The 20,344-nt window shown below is 56.8% G+C and overlaps 3 protein-coding genes across 3 annotated transcripts; 1 reads left to right on the plus strand and 2 right to left on the minus strand.

Moving 5' to 3' along the window:
* Nucleotides 1-589: 589 nt before the first annotated feature.
* Nucleotides 590-2,448, minus strand: VOLCADRAFT_68179 (uncharacterized protein; the record flags this gene model as incomplete). Its single annotated transcript, XM_002957429.1, has 2 exons — nucleotides 590-1,549; nucleotides 2,335-2,448. The coding sequence occupies 2 exons, from the start codon at nucleotides 2,446-2,448 to the stop codon at nucleotides 590-592; spliced, it is 1,074 nt and encodes a 357-aa protein (XP_002957475.1).
* Nucleotides 2,449-4,764: 2,316 nt separating this feature from the next.
* On the minus strand, nucleotides 4,765-13,106 carry VOLCADRAFT_98550 (uncharacterized protein; the record flags this gene model as incomplete). The annotated part of the gene is made up of 15 exons (XM_002957430.1): nucleotides 4,765-4,900; nucleotides 5,987-6,075; nucleotides 6,204-6,350; nucleotides 6,698-6,722; nucleotides 7,038-7,186; nucleotides 7,499-7,532; nucleotides 7,806-7,927; nucleotides 8,635-8,927; nucleotides 9,486-9,534; nucleotides 10,060-10,527; nucleotides 11,047-11,099; nucleotides 11,470-11,593; nucleotides 11,945-12,149; nucleotides 12,494-12,610; nucleotides 12,904-13,106. 15 exons carry the CDS (start codon nucleotides 13,104-13,106, stop codon nucleotides 4,765-4,767), a joined length of 2,214 nt encoding a protein of 737 aa, XP_002957476.1.
* Nucleotides 13,107-16,779: 3,673 nt separating this feature from the next.
* Nucleotides 16,780-20,066, plus strand: VOLCADRAFT_77582 (uncharacterized protein). Its single transcript, XM_002957384.1, has 8 exons — nucleotides 16,780-16,924; nucleotides 17,019-17,223; nucleotides 17,379-17,478; nucleotides 17,611-17,730; nucleotides 17,998-18,209; nucleotides 18,336-18,522; nucleotides 18,665-18,849; nucleotides 18,973-20,066. The coding sequence occupies exons 2-8, from the start codon at nucleotides 17,051-17,053 to the stop codon at nucleotides 19,106-19,108; spliced, it is 1,113 nt and encodes a 370-aa protein (XP_002957430.1). The 5' UTR covers nucleotides 16,780-16,924; nucleotides 17,019-17,050; the 3' UTR covers nucleotides 19,109-20,066.
* The last annotated feature ends 278 nt before the right edge of the window (nucleotides 20,067-20,344 follow it).

Below are 20,344 nucleotides of genomic sequence, written 5' to 3' on the forward strand. Positions count from 1 at the left end.
ACACGCGCCGTTTACGTTGACGCACTGCCCAACCGTGCAGCGTGTTGGGATCGTCGTTCGTCCTTACCGTGTACATGGAATAAGTTTGTGTGTGCTTCACTCTATTGAGCCCAGCTTCACCGACCTAGCCTCGACGGAATCTATCACACCATCTTGGCTACACCCGGCCGAAATGCGGTCCATCAACCGCAGCCTCTACTCCACATCTACCGTGTGCACCAGCGCCGTACGTCAGAAGCTAAACCTTGACAAACCAGTATCCCTCACATTCCCGAGCCAATCTCGTGTTATTTATCCAGTCGCTTTGGCCTGTCTTAGATAGCTGCTACTTGCGCTCAGCCATCCCCAGCCCAGCCATCCGAAACCCAGCAGGACAACGCCACCCCGACCGCGGGGCGATCGGCGCGGGATTATCCCGGGAGGATAAGCTCCATTCCAGCGAACCAAACCTCCATTAACTCTTAACACACGCAACCGGTGCCAGCCAAAACATCCATCGCCCCGCATCCTCCTAACTGACGCCGGGCTGAACTCGACTCCCTCTCGAGCCAACTCACATGTCCACAGCCATCAGCCCATTGACTTCATTTCAACTCTTGTACTCCGGGTCGAAAGCCGGTGCATGGTACTGCCCAGGCAGCACGCCACGCATCTCCGCGCCCAAAGGCGCCGCGTACATGTTCTTCCATAGCCAGCTATCCGGCGGAATGGAGCCCGCCTTGGCCGCCTCAACCGCATCGTCGATCTCCTTCTTGATCTCCCGGTCCAACCGCTTGAACTCGGCAGACTCCACGCCGTTCGCCAACAGCAGCTTCTTCACACGCTCAATTGGGTCACGCTCCGTGCGCATGGCGTTGATCTCGTCGCGCGTACGATAGGTCGACCCCGGGTCCGACATCGAGTGGCCGTGGTAGCGGTAGGTGTCCATCTCCATAATTATGGGTCCGTTGGCGAGGGCGTAGGCCTTGGCGAAAGCGACGGCCTGCTTGACCGCCAGCACATCCATACCGTCCACCTTGATGCCCGGGATGTAGTCACCGCGGGTGTAGAAGTTGGGCGACTTGGCCGCGCGCCACTCTGCGGTGCCCATCCCGTAGTGGTTATTCTCGCAGACGAAGATGGCCGGCAGGTTCCACAGGCCCGCCATGTTGAGTGCCTCGTACTTCTGGCCCTGGTTGGCGGCGCCGTCGCCGTACATGGTGATGCACACGTTGGGCTCGCCGCGGTACTTGTGCGCGAGCGCGATACCGGCGCCCAGGGGGATCTGTGCACCCACGATGCCGTTGCCTCCGTAGAAGTTGTTCTTGCGGTTGTAGATGTGCATAGAGCCGCCCAGGCCGCGGGTGGCGCCCTCGCGCTTGCCCATGAGCTCCGCCATCAGCTCCAGCACAGTGCCGCCGCGGCTGACGTGCTGGCAGTGGTCTCGGTACGAGGTGATGATGGAGTCCTGGAGCGTGATGGCAGCCTCGATGCCCGTGAGCACGGCCTCCTGGCCATCGTACAGGTGGCAAAAGCCGCGAATGAACTTGGCCTTGTACATCATATCCGCCTGCATAGGGTTTGAGATAGTTGGGGCAGTAGTCAGCGGCGGTATTGGGAATAATGATAAAAAAAGATCCGGTAACGTGGGACGTGTTTGGGACATGTAACGGGAAGAAGATTTTTGTAGATAGACGTGCCATGTGGGTCAGGTGCTAGGCAGGGCCCAGGTTACACTGTAAAACTGGCAGGACCGAGTTATGGCGACGTGGCCCACGTCGCAGTCGCGGACTGCTGGGACCGCGGGTGAAACCCCTGACAGGTTAGGTGATAGGAATAAAGGGGTGTCAGGTTAGGCTGTCAGGCGGGGTTGGAAATGCTGGCGCAGGCTGTTGGGTGGAGGGTGCAAGGGTGGACGCTGGCCAGTTATCGAGGGCACACTGCATTAGACTGAGGCTTTTGGAAGGGGCCGGGCTATATTGTGAGACCCCTCTTGTAAGGCTCCTCGGTGATGTGGGACGTGAGGTTCAGTGAGCATACGTAGGTACCAGAGCCTGAGAGTTGCGGAAGGCGGACTGGCCATGCCTCTGCCAAGCAAATAGAATACCGGTCACGAAATGTACACCCATGAATATACAAGATTAGAAGGGCGAACAATCCCTCTGCGTAGCCCTGCTGCGTAACGTGAACAATGGTGCGGAAAGCCACGACACCTGGCCCCCCTTCCCATGTTCCTCATAGCCTGTACACCCGAATCCACCGCGCGCCCGACTCCGTATAATGATTTGGCACTTGAAGAATGCGCACGTGCCATACTTCGGCCCCAGACGCCTGCGAAAGAACCCAGCGACGCACCGCAATCTCCATGCGACGCATCTTGTACATAAGCTTGTAAAAACTCATCAGCTCCGAAACATTAGTTTCAACAATGTTGCTTGGTGCCTCAATGCGGTGCACCTTGAAGGGCATAACCTCAACTTTGATTGGCGCTGCTGCCGAGGCGAACATCCGTGCCACCGACATGCTTAGCTGTGATCCAGCCTGGGACTTAAGTCCCTGAATAGCCGCTGGAAGAGCCATGGCTCTAAAGGAACCTAGGCGCAATTAGGTACTCTACCAATCCGCCGCACGTGTTGGTGGCGCCCCGACCAAGCACCACAGTCTCGTAACAACTCTAATGTACCTTCTGCAACACAACGCCCATTCGACTACTGTTTTGCCTTCGGAACGGACACCGCAGGCGATTCACGACATCGTCGCACGACAGACGACACAATTTTCCGGCTATGTCCGCGTTTGCAAAGGATCCCTAACTATTTTATCGTATTTTTGCAGCAAACGTCTTACGTTACCACATGAGTAACATCACCAGTCCGGGAGTGCGACTCTCCGAATCTTAGCCAGCTTCCCCAAAGACCTCCAGCAAGTACTTGGACTTTAGCAGCTAGGACTTATGAGAGGTTGCTTACGGTAATCCTCACGGTTACCCTACCTTCCCGATTTCGCACGGTTACCTGAACCCTACCCTGAACATGCAAATAGACGTATTGCGGCACCGCTTTCCTGGTTTCCTGTCTGCGTGTAATGAGGCGCCTTGCACCTCAAAGCTGAACACAGGGATACATAAGCCGTTATTACGTCATCGATACGGTCCTTCAACCCGATCATGAGTCGTGGCACACACCACATGCATAGGATGCGGGACAAAACACAAGTCAACAAAAGACTGTACAGATCGTTGCCTTCGACCCGCTCAACCATCACCATACAAACCAGCCAGTATGGGTGCCATTCCAAGCGCTGGTGCCACGCATTATGTCCCATCTGTGTGCGGACACAAACCAAGCGCCAGGTGTGGGATGCATCTCCATGTACGCAAGAACCTACACAGCTTATCAAGGGTGACCAGCAGCCGTTACAAGGGTGACCAACAGGATATTACAAGGGTGACCAACAACCAACCGGTCAATAGCCGTACAGGCACAGCGGACTGACAGTCCTACTGCAGTGCCTTAAAACATAAAGGCACGGGTGACCAAAAAACAGCGACATACAGGTTAAGCCAGTTGGTAACCACAACCCAGGGTTTCCAGGCAAATACCTAGAGTTCCCAACCCTCCAGCAACCCTACTGATGGACAGGTATGCCACAATAACCGCTCGCGGCATGCCGCTCGGTTCGTGTGTACGGCGTCCGCACGGCAAACTCCACTGGCCCACCTACATGGGCCAGTGGGCCATGGGCCGTGGGCTAAGCAAAAGAGCATATGTCTGCGTATTATGAGCGTATTACATGTCTGCTCTCCCAACGAGCCAAACTTATACCTGGAGGAGCTGCTGCTACCTCGAAATTACCCGTGCACAGGCAACCTATGGTAGGGTAAATTGGTGAAGATAAATCGGATGCACACTCAATACGACTCTCTCATGGAACCGCTCGGGATTGCAACCCCTCTGCGGGATTGCCGTGTCCTACCTCGCCAACACACGGTGGTCCGAACATTCAAACTCGAATCTCACCACCCGTTTTCACGTTTATCACGAATCACCATCATTAACCCAAAGTTAAACACCAAGGAATATGTGAGAAGAGTGACCAACTTCTGTTGAATGCTCGCATATTGACTTCTTATTGCACACGAAGAGGGTAGGATCCCGGCTGGAATTGGGGAAGAGGGGCCACACCACAGTGCAGGGCAGGACGCGTGTTTACGTCTCTTCGTCCATGTGAATGATTGGATGAATAAATGAATGAATGAATGAACGAATGAAAGGGGTGTTACATTGTGGACGGCTTGCCGTACACATGTCGTATGGTCGAGTGCCGGGGCCCCTTAGCCAGGCTTAACCACAGCGCAAGGCGAGGCGTGCGGATATATCTGTTTGTCTGAACGAACGAATGAATGAATAAACGGGCGTTAAACTGTGAGCGGCTCGCCGTGCACACACGCCTCTGGTTCGGGTCGGTTCGGGTGGTGGTATCTTTTCGTTGAACACTTACACACACACTCACACACAATGAATGTATAAATGAGTACGGAGTACGGAGTACGGTAACCAGGCGTGTATGGTTCCTGCCACCTCCTGCCCCATGTACAGGAATCGAAAACAACACAGTACGCACGAGAGACACTTGTAAGTGCTCCCCTTACAGAGCTTCCATAAAATTCCTTGAATTCCCGCGATTCCGGATGCCTGCCTGAGAGTTTCCGGGCTGACCCCGCGATTGGTCGAAATTGCGCGGTACATGGGTTTAAATTGGCACGGGGGCTACACCCGGGACAAGTTAAATTGCCGGGACAAGCCTTGAATTGGCCTGTCGGGGTGTCGAATTGGCCTGGCAGGGACATTCCGACAGTCTGAATTGGCCTGTCGGGGTGTCGAATTGCCCTGGCAGGGACATTCCGACAGTCTGAATTGGCCTGTCGGGGTGTCGAATTGGCCTGGCAGGGACATTCCGACAGTCTGAATTGGCCTGTTGGGGTGTCGAATTGGCCTGGCAGGGACATTCCGACAGTCTGAATTGGCCTGTCGGGGTGTCGAATTGGCCTGGCAGGGACATTCCGACAGTCTGAATTGGCCTGTTCGGGGTGTCGAATTAGGGAAGCATCAGGATTTGTGCGACCGGGGCAGCCCAAAGAATCGCTCTCCCCGACCTACCCTCCTGCACACGTCACGACAAAATCTCGAGTCTCTATGCGGGCATTATACCAGCCCCTCGTTGCACAACGACTTGCTCAAACTTCCGGACTTCCAGAGCTGGAGTGGATGCGCGCACCGACCCCCAGCAGGACGAACTCCAGCAATCTCGCAGTATCTAACGCTGCGGGTCACCACCTGCATCTAGCCTTCCCGGGTAGCACCTCCCCGTGCAATCTACCCCTCACGGGGCGCGATGTTCGGAAGCAGTCTAACTAACCCAACTGACTGTGTCCTAGTGCCAGGCCCCTTGCAAACATCCCCACCGCGAGCTTGCCCAACATGTTCCCAACAAGCTCGGTGCTACAGTCATATGACGCGACACTCCGCCAACGTGCTCCATTCCCGGTGCACGCACTCACCAGTCGAGCCTTTCGCACGAATTTCCTAGCAAAACATCTGGAGCTGGAGCTGGAAACGCCCGTTTCACGGGAAAGGCCTATCACCTTCCTTTGGTAGCAAAGTACGCCCGCAAGTAGGCCTATCCTTCCGAGCTATCGTCTGGGGTGCACAACTTCCTTGAGGAAGTGGCTGCTTGCCTGAACGCTTTTATGTAAGCCATTCGAAAAAGTAAGCAGTGCAAGCAGTCCTCCCAGCTCGTGGGGATACACGCGCCATAATTTCGACATAGCGGGAATAATCCGCGTTATCTGCCGCCCTGCTACTGGACGGAGGAGCTCCTCGCGCTCATCCCCCGTGCAGGGCCCGCACATGCGCGCTCCGAACCCACGCAAAGGCCAGACCTGCCAGCAGGCCCCCGCGGGAGCTACCCCTGCCCCTGCTCCTGTCCCGGCAGGGGAAGTCCTGACCTCTGCAGGTGCTGTATCAGGTCGCTCACACACGACTCCATGTCTGGTACCAGCGAGTGGTAGGTCAGCAGCGCAGCGCGCGCGTAAATCTGAGGGAGGGACAGGACGTACAGGAGCAGTAGCAGCGGGGAAAGGGGAGGGGCAGTGCGCAGGGATCACCACTTAGGGTAATAATTTCAATCCCCTATAGGTGTTAACAAAACGTTTAATGACGCACAGGAAAAGGTTGGCTTGGCTGGGCATGCGAGCCGCGGCGGCTGCACAGATCCGTGATGGCGTTGTGGCGGCTGTAGGAAGGAGCATGGAGCATGGCCGGAAAGACGCGAGGGTGCAGAGACTGGCAGGCATACGAGGTGCTGGACGGCTACGATAGGAGAGAAAGGAAGGGCGGTGCAGTCGACACCTGTTGGGCGTTAGAGCGTCCCTGTTAGCCGCATTGCTTAGTTCCCCCGCCGTAGGCGCGTGGACAACTTTAGATCTCCATGTCAAGGAGGGTTGTCCCCTACTACACACCCGACATCACCAAACCCAGACTCGCCACCCGGTACTCGCCACCGTACCTCCCGCACGAACCATATCCACGCCAGCGCCATCCTTCGCAGGCTAAGACTACCCGGATCCTCTCACCCCCTCCCGTCCTCCCGGGTAACTCGTGATCCCCGACCCAGGCCCCGGTCCGGGCCCCACCCGCCCCGCAGACCCCCCGCTCACCAGCTTGGGCTCCATTGCTATGTACCTGCGGGGCAAAGGCGGACGTCGAGGGCGGTGAGGATCGGAAGACGGGACATTGCACCGCGCCCTAACCATAAAGGTGATACGCCCCGACGCCCCGACCCGATCAAGTGGGTTGGAGTGCTTCCATTGACCACAACGCCCTACCACGTATACACAACCCTACAGCTTTCCATCCCCCTCTCTTAGCGTGACATCACTTCTTTTTTTCCCATCATTCCATCACCATCATCATCATCATCATCATCATCATCATCATCATCATCATCATCATCATCATCGTCACCCTCGCCTGCGCCCCTACCCCACAACACCTCACCTGGCCGCAATGGCCTGGTTGGCCTGCACAGCCGCACGCATCCCCTCCGGGTCCGAAGCGGCGGCCGCCCTCGCCTCAGCCAGCACCCGCAACACGTCCAGCGGGTCGTGGGGGTCCTTCCAAAACTCCAGGTAGTGCACACCGGGTACCTGCAGGGCACAACGGGGCCGCACAGCGCGGAGGGCGCACCCAGGTTCGCGGTGGTCGCAACAAGAGCGCCACCTTTGCTAGCAATCGAGGACCACCCGGGTGTCCAGGGTGCTTATCACTGGCTGGGGTGCTGGTTGAGGAAACGCTGGCCGGCAGGATGGTGACATCAGCCGCGGCGCTGCACCGCATTCGGACCTAATCTTTGTCACTTCTCGCTTGTCATCCATCCATCTACGTGGGCAGCCATCAGTCAAGTAGCGCCTGGATGGGGCGGTTCGGTTCGCGAGCACAACGACATCGTGGTACCGTACCTGCAGTCGGCTGTAGTACTCGATGTACGGGCTCCTGCAAATCGCGGGAGTGGGAGAACGGAAACGGTGAAGGGGACGTAGGGGGACGTGAGCTGGAGGCAATGGCGTATAGTGCGGTTTGCAGGCAGTAAGCAGAAGAGAGGCGACTGCACGGCGGTGGTAACTGGTGCACTTCCGTACTTCCCATCCTCACCCACCAATGCATCACATCGCCCATCAAGACAACACCCGCTGCGCAACCCTCCCACTGCTCCCACCCGGGGCCACAACACATATCGACCAACGTGAAGGCAGAACCCCCCTTCACCTGCTTTTGAGTATGACCGAGTCTGTTGCCATGAGCATCCCCAACCGGGTGGATCCCGCCAAGCCGTCCATGTGGAGCAGGTAGCGGTAGCGGGCGTGGTCGCGAGGGGCAGTGGCCAGCGCCTGACAGTACCGCGAAACACAGACAAGGAAGCGGACAGCAGACAGACAGAGAGACAGGGAGACAGAGAGACGGCTGAACATACGGACAGGTACGCAGGCGAAGCGGTGGCATGCAGGCGCCGGACTGCAGCGAGTCATCAGCTAGTCAGCCAACAGCATCAGGCAATCAGGGCGGAGAGCGGGAAACGGTGGGTGCAGGACGTGGGAGCACAGGCTTCAAGTTCGGGGGATGGCAGGGGGCCTCGTGCGGCGGCTGCAGGGCGGCTAACATGGCGAGGAGAGGTCATATTACTCGCTGGCCCGGTCTGGCCAGCCAGAGACCGGGGCTAGTAAGGAGACGATGATGCGGATTCGACTTGGACCAGCGTTCTGACAGCAGCAGCAACAGCAGCAGCAGCAGTCGCGGCGGCAGAAGAAGTACCCGAGTGCCACAGCCTGGCAGACCCACACGCAGGAGGCGATACGGGATCGACCAAACTCGTGACGAAATTACCAGCCTTGCTAGGGGGGAAAGTGGACACCACCAATCACTCTCCTTCTCTCCCTCCCCAACCCTTCCTCCCTCCCTCCCCCTCCCTCGTGACCCTTGAGAGAGGGGGTGATGGTGGGTCTCTCATGTGGTCCCGCCCTAAGCCACGACATATAGCCACGACATACCGCGTGATATTGGGGCCTATTTGCCGACCCGCCTGCCAGCCCCACCCTACCGGCCCCCTGCCCTCCTGATCCCGAGCTTCCTGTTCGCATTTGGTCTTGTTTCGTTTGGATCCTGCTTTCCTCCCTGGCCCCTCTCCCTGCAAATCCTCACTCGCCTTCTTGAGTGACACGTCACGCTTGTACGGCCCTTGCGAGCCCAGCCTGCCCCGGAATGGGCGCACCAGCCGCACATCCAGATCGCTCCGGAACCAGCCCGCGGCGGACACGTTGGCGAGCAGGACGCGCGGGCAAATAGGGTGCAGGTCCGGGTATAGCGGGCAGAAAGCGCTTCCGCTAAAAAAGGCTGTGTGGAAGAGGCGCAGGTGGGTCCGGAAAGAGGCGGGGCGGCCAGTTTGGAGAGGGCATGGGAGGCAAGTCGGGCAGCGATAAGGTAGAGCACCTGCTGGGGGCTGAGGGTTGAGGGCGAAAGGCGCAGTGATACAGGACAGACCTTCCGAAGAAGTGGTGCCCCAAAGGAGAAAGGAACAAGATGCCCAAAAACGTCCGCCGTGCAGGGGCTGGAAGGGTGGGTCGAACAGCGTAAAAGGTTAACGCTATTCCGGACAGCACTTGACCCTCGTTCAAGCGCGTCTGTAGCCACTGGCGAGCGGACACGGCACACCCACCAGGCCTGCGGCCATAATTTCCCCCTGTCATCCCCCCAACTCTCGTCATCTTCTCCCAGTCCTCGGCCTTGCTCTATTAATAGGAACCTCCTCACATAGCCACCGCGCAGCTGGCCCAAGCAGCAGCCTTTCACCGGAATCGGGAACCAGAGATCCGTAACAGCCCCGCGGAAGGTTCCGAACCCGCCAAGTCCCACACGCGGCATGGAGCTGGGCCCAGGTCATCCTGAACTCACCGACGTCCTTCTTCTGCTCCCAGGGAAAGTACGACAGGCTACGTGGAGCCTGTGCACAAAGTATAGTGTACGGCATGTACACAAGCGTCAGCAGGGCGGGTGCGATCCAAGGGGCTGCAGTGCTCCCCGCAGCGGCATGAAGATCATGCCGTACTGCGTGTCGAGGAGTACGCGGGGCCAAGCTGCAGTTAGGCCACCTTCCGCGGGCTATCGAGTGCTTTGGCAGCACTGGCGCTCATGGCAGGTGTAATGAGGTCAGACTAAGTTGTACACAAGAAAAAAGCCACAGCGGGGTGTAAACTACTAACGAAACTACCAAAGAGGAGCTACTTTGGTGATCCGTGTGGCCTCTCCACCCATGCCTTCTAGCACCTTCCTATTGATTTCAAGCATCTACGTGCTGCGTTCTCTCCTGAGTAGGCCAGGCCAGGCCAGGCCAGGCCTTCTCCATCCCCCAAACCCCAGCTCAAAGGTGCCGTGCGGGACACGTTGTCCTCTCCCCACGCCGAACTCCCCGTCTTCTGACACAAAGGTCACAGACACCAGCAACGGAAACCCAACCCTAAAGACTCACGTAGGCTACAGTCGGCAACAACAGGTCCATGTCGTAATGCCGCCGCGGGGACTTCTTGCGGTCCACGTGCTCCGCTTGCACACCTGGCGGCAGATCCAGTGACGTCTCCGCTACAAACCGCCGCACCATGTCCCACAGCGGGTCGGGTTTCCCGACCTCTGGAACTGCTGCAGGCCTTGCAACCAAGGCCTCTGTTCGTTTGACACTGCAGCTGCTGCCATTCTTACCCGCTGATGCTGCGAGTCGCGCCACATTATACGGCAGTTGCAGCGGCTTTAAAAGCTTGCCGCCGAGGCGACCGAGGGAGGCAGCGGGACCGCCAGTACTGCTATTGCCTCGCGTCGAGGCATCTCCTTCCGAATCTGCTCGGGACACCGCCTGTTGTTTTTGTTTTTGTTCCTCCTGTTGCTGCTTGTCCTCCTGTTGCTGCCGCTCTTGCAGTTCGGTCCAGGGCACCTGCCACCACTTCTGCAGGGCAAAGGACATCCCGCATGCGTTGCTGGACGATAGAGCACACGGGTGTCAGGACGTGCATGTAGGACTTGCATGTCAGCACGGAGGTGAGGATGCCAGTTCCCTCCTTCCAGAACCCTCCTTCCCCCTAGAAAGAACAACCAATCCAGAACGCCAGGGGGAGAATGCGCGAGATAGAGATTGCAAGCCAGCGCACGCGCAGAAAGGTAGAAATGCGCTCGGCCTATAACTGCACTCGCCTGGTAGTGATGTGCGTGGGTTGCTGGGGAAATTCGCATTGCGCGCGGAGCCCTTTAACGGGAGCCTCCGATGGATAGCGCCCGCTGCTATCCTCATCCCTCCTAGCTTTCCCCTTGTAGTTCTACCCATGTCCACATCGGCAGACGGCAGTGGTAATTTACAAGCCTACGCCCCTGCCCCTGCCCCTTTCCCTGCCTGTCTCAGCTGGCGGGTCGGGCTTGTAGCCACATAAGCACTATCCACGACACGGACCTGTTCGCCTCAAGAACCCACCATCAGCGACAACACGGGCGCCCGCGAGTTGTAGCCGAATCGCTGCATGTTGTCTGCGTGGGCGGCCACATCGCGGCGAGAGTTCCGTCCCCGGGACGTGGGGATATTAAGGCAGGCGACAGAGGGCGGAATGCAGGTGCCCTGTACAAAGTCCCTGTTTCTTGGTATCCGAAAGTGCAACGGAATGACCGCCAAAGCAGATTGCTGCAACAGAGAAGGGTAACGACATGGGACTGCGAGGTAGCTCCGATCTAGGCCAGCCCGATATTTTTGGGGTTGATATCGCATGTCACTCTTCACGTCAAGGGCACCCGTGCTCGTCCTCTCATCGTTTCATCTCCTTCTTACTTGCCCTCCGTGCTTGCCGTTGACGGGTTGGGCCTCTGTACAGGGCCTGCATTTGAACAACCCCTGTTGACCTACCTGCTGCATTGATGACGAAGACCATGTCCGGCAGCCGATAGCGTGGGGGCTGCAAATAAGCTGGAGGTCGCCGGGACCTCCAGCCCTCCAGCCGTGAAGCAATGGCCTGGTGGATCAGCTTGAGCTGCATCGCCACAGCATGTCGCGGGGCGGGGCATGTTGGCGTCCTTACGGGTTGGAGAACAACCCTGTGTGCCATATGCAGTGCAACTCGCCAGTTCACACGCACGCACGCACACACACACACACACTCTATACACAGCGCGACGCTGCCACCGTACTGCTATCCAACGGCACCGCCTTGCCACAGTACAGCATTGCGCCCACCACAGTACATTCACTATGTAACCCAAATCAATCAAACACTGTCAATTAGCGCGCCGGTGCTGAGTGATAACTGACAGCACATGTAAACGTGCAGTGGATTGCTGTGTCCTGCACTGCCTCACAAGCGATACCCTTTTTGTGGCCTCACTTGAGCCTGGCATGGGGATGAGCACACGTCGGGTGAGTTTGGTGCTAGCAGCGGCCAGTCGAAGCGCGAGGGCTGGGGCGTGCTACCTCCCCTGCCCTCGGGCCCCCCGGCCCCGTCGCTGCCGTTGCCGCCGCTGCACTGGACTGGGTCGAGAAAGTGCCAGGTTTGGTTGTAAATGATCACAACACGGAGGCTGTGAAGGAAACTGTGGGACCGGAGGACACGGCGTGAATGACAACACGCGGGTTAATAAGAGGGAGAGGCAGGCGGGGTAAGAAGGAAGGCGGGTCACGCGGGCAGCCGGTAAGGATCCGAGCGGTTAAACCCCAGGGTCCAGGAAGAGAAGCAGCGAGCGACTAAATAGACGAGAACCCGTGGCCGCGAAGATACTCATGGCAAAAGATTCCGTCCGCCTTGTGGCCTTTCCGGTAATTCCCACTGAAAAAAAGAAGCCATTCTTTTCGCAATTCCCCCGCTTCCATGAAAATGCTCATAAGGTGGGGCATGTTATGTGGGGCATAGAGAGAACAATAGAAGCATGTCCCGTACTTCTGGTTTTCCCGAACCGCATCATACATGCTGTGGAGCTCCCCGACCGTGTGGGCGATGTCGTCGCACGTGATTCCGCGGCTCTTCCAATATGCCACCTCCGGGCCCAGGGCAGCCCTGCGGATAGGTTTGCAGGCCGAACTGGTCAGCACAACAGTAGAGTGCAGCGGTTGCGATGGCAACGGGGACCCCGCACGCGGCGCCATGCGCGCTGGTAGCCGACGTGAACACCCCTTAAAAACACATCAGGAACACGCCAACGCGCCGATTGTTGTTAATAAATCTCGGTGCAACCTTGCCGCGCCTCTCACCCGCGGGCCTCCTCCCACCACACACCACGAAACCCTCCAAAGCAAACGTGTGGCCACCTGGCACGCCCGCCCAAGAATGTAAACGTGCCCTTGGCTTACTCAAGGAGACCGGTTATGGTGTCCTCAACCTCCATCCACCCGTACTTGGACAATGGTATTTCCGTCACGGGGTAAGAGCCCGTGAAATTCTGAAATTGGGACCTGGTCCGTCGGGCTCGTCGTGGCTTCGCAACAGCGTGCACGGAGTCCTTGAGGCCCACCACTTGCACAGTCAGCCAGGAAGTGTATATTAACCATCCCATTGCAATAATCAGCAATTTGGCAAAACCCCATCTTCTGGACATCCCGTTACTGGGTTCGCGGAAGGTGCTGGGTGCTCCGCATCACTGGAACATGATGCATAGTACAGGAACTGCGTTATCCATGCTGACTCTAGCTAACGGAATGCGTAAACTCGCTCCGATGTGCAGTTTGCGCCATGCTGTTGAATTTTGTAGGCTAGCAGTCGTACACACTGTAAACTGCAAGTTTTCGCTCTCAATCCAGTTTCCGTTGTTGGCACGTTGTTGATTCACACCCTTCAAATATGAACCGCTAGACTGTGTAACGGATTCCTTCGGGCAAAATGGCTGAGGGCCACGATAAGTACCTGGAGACCCTCAACTTTGTGGTTAATTTTTTGCACGAAGAAGGTTTTCATAAGGCACATAACGTGTTGCTGCAAGAATTTAGCACGCGACTACAGGGTTCGGCAAGTCCGAGCGCGGAGGGAGCTATTTTCGCGACTTCGCGCCAATCCATATCGGCATGCTCCGCTCCGCCATCAACCTCCGAGTATGGAGAACGTGCTTTGGAAGCTTTGTCTCCTCCGCGTAGCAAGTCTGCTCAGGCAGGGCCAAGCTGGTAAGATTGAATGGTGACGAGAGTCTCCCCCTTCGAAGGGTGAGTACGTTATGCCATGAGCGTTTGCCTTTGATCAACAGGGAGGGCTTTCCGGGACCACCAGCTCAGCCTAAAGCAGCTTCCACAGCAGGAGCGGTTGAAAGTGCGCCACTTCAAGGAGCATCTGCAATCCCTAAGCAGACGGCAGCTAGCCCTCCAGCAGCCGCGCCAGTGCGTGCTGGAAAGAATAGAGTGTCCCGGCCTGCCAACCAGCGACATCGACGTAAGTCTGCAGGGAGGTTGAAGTGGTTGATGTCGGGGACATCTTTGACGCATTTTCCACATGCTTCATGCAGCCATCTGGGATGGTGAAGTGGACGACTATGAAAACATGGAGGACCCTGGCTACAGCAGGCGCGACGTGCCAAGCCAAGCGCGCTTCGCGGAGACTGAGTTGGATGTGTGCAGTGAGGACGGCAGTGAGCGCGCCTACTTCATGCACCAGCCAGGTGACCTCAATTACGATGACATTGAGTCAGATCAAGCCTCAGCATCTGACCCGGAGGGCATAACTGCTGCAAGCAGCGTGCAGTCCGGGCAGTATGGGGCCTTGTCGGGTGACGCGCACGACGAGACGTGGGACCTGGGCCCAACCGACATCAAGTTCGCCGAACCAGTTAGCACGCCCAGCAAGAGCCCGGAAAAGCAGGAGCCAGAGGAGCGCCGGCCCGTGCTATCTCGTGTGGAGTCGCTAAGCAGCTCCTTTAAGGATTTCGAGATGGAACGGGGCTTTAATGCAGACGGCGAGGCGGAGGGCCAGATGTCCTCCAAGGTGTCGGAGTCCGAGCACGCTGCCGACCCGGAGGTCATTGATTTCCCTGTCACAGTGGTCAATTACGAGGATGTGGAGCTGTTCCGGCGCAACCGGCAGAGCCCCACGTCATCCATGGACGTTACGCGTGGCTCGCTAGCCCCTTCAGTAGCACCTTCAGAGGGACAGGCGTCGGAAGGAGTGGGCGCCAAGGAGCGCAGCCGCCGCAAGGGATCCGCCAAAAACATGCTGCTGAAGACGTTAGCAGCAGGGTGAGACCTGTATAGGACACACGAGCTCAGCTCATGGGAGTGTGGATTATCATTGGCCTGTGGGGGGCTTCTGAAGTCGCTACGATAACTTTTAGGTGTAGCCTCGTGTGTAGGCCGTGTCCCGCACGCCAGGCCTTGCTGTCTGAGAAGTTGTCTTACATGCTTAATTGCCGGACGTTGGCGACCTTGAACCCCATGTAGGAGAAGCAATGATACCCGAGGCAGTGGTGCTGCCGCGGGTAGTGGCAGTGCAAACGCAGGTGGAGGGTTTAGCTTTCCCGTAACGCCGCCTTCAGATGAGCCGGAGCAGCGGCTATTCACGTCGTGGCCTTCAGTGCGCAGCAGTTGCACATCAGAACCAGTCGCAACATCAGACGATGATAATGCGCTGCCTGCTGAGTACGCGGATGACGGTGAGCATAACAGCAAATACTCGCTTTTGGATGCCAGGGCTGCTAGTGCGGTGTTGAGGTGTTTGGGTTGAACAGGTCTGACATTGCAGCGGGGATGTGCCAGTTTCATCTCGTCGGCATCTCGTCCGGTAGCAGGTATGCTATTGACTCCATATTTGTTGCCTGCGGGACACTCACAAGCTACGGAGAGCATTGACATCTGTCGGAACCCACTCCACTGAATATAGCGGAATTTCGTGGGCACAATGCAGGGGTGTGACCTGCATCGTACGATTGTCTTTAGGTATGCAGATCAATCGACCGTGGTACTCACGTTGCCGTTGGTTCAAATGGACTATGTTCCTGCCTGCTTGAATTCTGTGGCAACAGAGTACTGCAAGTACCGCCTAAGCAGCCGTAGCACGTCGCTGGCGGCACAGGATTTCCCTGCGGAGCGCAAAACCACTGACGGTGACGCGTCGGGAGCGCCGCCTAGCCCCGATGGGGCTTCCACCTCTGGAAATAACGCGGGTCTAGTGGATGCTGCTGACGTGGGGTTGGAGTGGGAGTTTAAGCCTCCAGTGGATCGCCTTGTCGAAGGGGAACGTGAGCCGTCATTGGAATTCTCCACACCCAATTCGGACGACGAGAGCGCAGGGACACCTAAAGCATTGAGTTTAGCTGCCAGTGCCCAGCAACCTGATTTGTGTAGCGCAGCTTCACAGGAGCCAGCGTTTCATGCAGAGGGGATTCCAGCAGAACTGGCGGCCGTGGACGCAGCGGTCACCCGGCTTACGTTGACTGGTTCTGCCGGGGCAGCATTGGTGGACGTGCTCTCGCTAGCTGTCGACGACAGCTCCATGGTGGCAGTGGCAAACGTAGCTGCGACAGGCATGGAACAGGTAGCTCAGCCTCCTCCATCTGTAGACGCCACCGAACGAAAGGGTACGTTGTCACAGGGAAACATTTGTGGGTTACCGGGCACCACGTCGTAGATTGAAGTTTGGTAACGCCTGAGCGGTCCTTTTGGGAGGCTTGGGCGTACAGAAGAGCGAAAATGCATGGTGTAACCCCGAGTCGTCAATCTGGTTAGCAGCCAACGATTGGCACGGGGCATGTGAGGTGGTAAAGCACCCGGGGACGAGTATAGGGGCGGGGGGATATCCTGCTGTTCAGCGCCTTTGGTAAGCCCAAACCTGTGCGATGATAAAACTTTGTAGATTCGTCCCAGCTGGTGGCGCACAGCATCCATTTTGACGTGGAGGAGCTCAGCGTTGAGTCTCAGGTCGGTCTGGATTTGGAACCTACTTCACAGTCGCCGGCCGCTGTTGGCCCTTCGGCCAACCACATGCGCCATGACCGAGTTCCCCACCAGCATCCACAACAGTCAGAGGGGCATGGGGTGAAGGTTCTTGGCAGAAGCGATCTTGCGGTTGCGTCCTTCTCTAAGCCAGCTTCTTATGATGGGAACGAAGCGGACGTGGATGAGCCGCTCGACGAGCAAGGCGACGACGTGGATGAAAGCCTCAACGCCATGTTCAACGAGGACGATGATGCGGCGGCGGCACATGGTCGCTTGGCGATGGCACAGGGGTACGGTATAGTTGAAACGGGTGAGCGCATCAGCGCCACGCTGTTCGACGAGCATGTTGTGCCCGAGGATGAGGACGATGAGCTAGGCGTTGGTTCGCTTGTGGGGACCGCAGCGGACGCACCTGAAGAGTGGGGCGAAGAGGATCGTCTGCGTGCATCTGAAGCCAAAGGTAAGGCGTTAGTCAGCAATCATGGCAATCACTGGCTTTTGCCAGATGATGCGAGTTTAGTCAATACTGGCTTTGCAATCTCTAACGTGTGCAGATTCGACGCGTGCCCGGCCCGACTCCGCGGTCATGCCGCGGTACCACATGGACGAGCACGGAAACGTGCTGTACGAATACGAGGCGGATTATATCGAGAGGAAGTACGAGGTGTTCGAGCTGCGCGTAATCCACCGGCGCCATCGCACCGGCTTCGAGGAGACGAAAGACTTCCCCATCCGCCTTAATGACCTTATAGCGGGCAGGTGCGTGGCATGGGAATGCATACGCAATGCTTCTCAGTACGAAGCACATGCAGCTCAATTCCACATGTGCCACGGGAGTTTCCTGGGAAACGCTGGATCTCGGTTCATTATCTTTTGGCGACGCTTTTCTCGTTTTGCCTTTTTGGGGCTCGCAGATACCAAGTGATGGATTTTCTGGGCTCGGCGGCTTTTAGCCGGGCGGTGCAGGCGCTGGACACGAAGACCGGCCAGCTTGTATGCCTGAAAATTATTAAGGTGCGGCTGCGATGAAGGTCATCTGGCATGTCAGGGGTGTCTAGGGCGTGGAGCTAGGGCGAGCAAACTTGGCTAAGTTAAGTTGGCTCATGCGCAGTGCTGACGCCCCAACGTGCTTCCTTTGATGCGCAGAACAACAAGGATTACTTCGACCAGTCATTGGATGAGATTAAACTGCTGAAGTACGTGAACTCCATGGACCCCAACGACGAGTACGCTATTGTGCGCCTGTATGATTTTTTTTACTACAAGGTTCGTGCATCAGCACACCAATCTAACATTTACCAATTGACACGGGGCGTGAGATCTGTCTCGCATACTAGGGCCTGGCATGTTGGGCAGGTGTCATCCTCCGTTTTCGGTGAATGCCGCGCAAGTTTTTCACTGAATACCCAGTCTTGCGCTTGCAGGTTGCACTCCTGTGTGTTCCATTGAGGATACCTGAAATTTAGAAATCTACAGGACATGATTGCGCTTGCTTACCTCACCTGTGTTCTGTAATGCCGTGCATACCCTTAGGAGCACTTGTTCCTCGTGTGCGAGTTGCTGCGTGCTAACTTGTACGAGTTCCAGAAGTACAATAAGGAGTCCGGAGATGAACTGTATTTCACGAACGCACGCATTCAGCGAATTGCGCGCCAGGCGCTCCGTTCGCTCGCGTTCTTGCACTCGCTGGGCCTTATTCACTCGGATCTGAAGCCCGAGAACATCCTTATTAAAAGCTACAGCAGGTAGGTTCGTTGCATGGTTTAGCGCAGCCGGGCAAGGTGGCAGGGTACAGCAGCGTGATGCAGTATTGGTTTCAAGGGTGCAGTGTAACATCGCTGTGATTGAGTTTTTACACATGGTCACTGCAGGTGCGAGGTCAAGGTAATTGACCTCGGTTCTTCGTGCTTTATCACAGACCAGCTGAGCAGCTATGTGCAGAGCCGGTCGTACCGTGCTCCCGAGGTGATTCTGGGGCTTCCGTACGATTACAAGGTGGACGTGTGGTCACTGGGCTGCATATTGGCAGAATTGTCCAGTGGCTACGTTTTGTTCCAGGTGGGTTTCGATCACTTTTCAATTAGTGAACTGTTGTCTTTTGCTTACTATGTCGCGGATATGCGAGGCCGTGATAGTCGTTGAAAACAACGCAAATGAAATTGCTTCCTTGCCATTGATTCCCCCTCGGTACTCCTCCCAGAATGACTCGCTAGCTACATTGCTTGCACGGTTGGAAGGCATTCTTGGTCCCATTCCTGAGTGGATGCTCCACAAGGGTCGCTATGCACATCGCTTCTACACGCGAAGCGGCATGCTGTATGAACGTTCACCGGCGACACATCGCTATGAGCTACTGCTTCCGAAGCGCACTTCGCTGCGGCACAGGTGGGTGTAAGTTGTGGCGCGTGTTTGCTCACCTTAATACTGAATGTGTAAGGGCGCAGTGGCTGGACCGCGTCTGCTTGCACGCTGGGACAGAATGTCGCATCTGCGTTGCTTTCGCCACAGGATGCCCGACGCGGACGAGGGGCTGCTGGAGTTTGTTTCATACCTCCTGACCGTGGACCCGCGGAAGCGCCCAACAGCCGCCGATGCGCTGAAGCACCCCTGGTTGCAGCAAGAGTACCCAACCCTGGATGGTTGATCGAGCACTAGCCCTGCCCCGCCCGATCAATATCGGGAAGGATTGTCCCTGAAGTTTCCAGCTAAAACGAAACACCTGCCTTCTGTGATGCCTAGCATGGTTCCGTGATCGTGGTTAAGAACTGGTCTTGACTGGGTTGCCAGCCTCTATAGCAACTGCTGGCAGTGGTGTGCACGTCTGGGGGCAATGTCGGAAGGCTGGCCATGGGTGATGCAGGTGTACCGTTGTGGATTATCATGCAGTGCGGGAGGTAATGGGAGGTTTTCAAAGTTGTCATGAAGCTTTGGCCCGCACATGGCCACCACTATGCACATGTGGCCTCACAGCACCTCGCATTGTGCGTGCCTCCCGAATTAGCGCCGCTGGTGGGATTGCGCACGTGTTGTTTGGATGCATGCAGCCCACATTGTCTGGATGGACCGCCGTGAGCGGAGTTTAGGTAGGCGGGTATGGGGTCTGTAGCTAAGCAAATTCATAGCTCGGCACTGTTCGCATGGACCGTGTGGTGTCTGACTTCCGTGCCTTTCTCGCTTCAAATGATGTGGAATGCAACGAACGTACAAAAAGCCTGCTTTGTTTAGGGGCGACGTGCGCGTGACATTGGGAGTTCAAGTGCCTGGCAAGGCGATCCGGTGCATTGTATGGGCTCGTGTCCCATGTATGTGTCCATTCTGCAAATCATTGTTCGCTTATCCGTCCATCCCAGACCTGTCAATAGTTGCTCGCCAGGGTGGGGAAGCACGCAAGGTACATGTTGGCACTGCTATTCGGCAATATGCAGGTGTATGCATTTGGTGTGAAGTAGCAGTGGGTGGAATGTACGCACACCTGGAGTACTGGCAACGTGCATTATTTGGCTGTGCAGCTGGCGACACAGCAGCGTGCGCATGCATCTTGGCGACGTGTTTGCTCTTTGGAGTGGGGCCCGTGTACCGTTTGAATGTAGCGAGTTACTCATACCGCCGCCCTCGCCATTCCGCCCTCCGTGTGCTCGCTCTTCAAACCTAAGAACCAGAGTCTTAGTCCATGATCGCACAGGCCCGCGCGCCCATGGAAGACTGACTACGTCTAGCGGTTCAGTGAACATGCAACTCTCAGTCGCCACTCGTCTCAACCGCCATGCAGTTTGCAGATGCCTGCGACGATAACCAGTTTGCAGCATTCACAGCCCAAATCACTGACTTTTATCCTTTGGCATTGGCGTGACTAAGGTATGCATCTATCTAGACTGTTACA

This window comes from Volvox carteri (assembly GCF_000143455.1).
Source record: "Volvox carteri f. nagariensis unplaced genomic scaffold VOLCAscaffold_73, whole genome shotgun sequence".
In the NCBI taxonomy this organism is placed as follows: Eukaryota; Viridiplantae; Chlorophyta; class Chlorophyceae; order Chlamydomonadales; family Volvocaceae; genus Volvox; species Volvox carteri.

Excerpts from the sequence above, each read along its gene's own strand:
- VOLCADRAFT_77582 (XM_002957384.1), top strand. The coding sequence starts at position 17,051 with ATGCCGCGGTACCACATGGACGAGCACGGAAACGTGCTGTACGAATAC. Across the intron at positions 17,479-17,610 it reads TATGCCTGAAAATTATTAAG|AACAACAAGGATTACTTCGA; the intron begins GTGCGGCTGCGA and ends TTTGATGCGCAG. Across the intron at positions 18,850-18,972 it reads CGCACTTCGCTGCGGCACAG|GATGCCCGACGCGGACGAGG; the intron begins GTGGGTGTAAGT and ends CTTTCGCCACAG.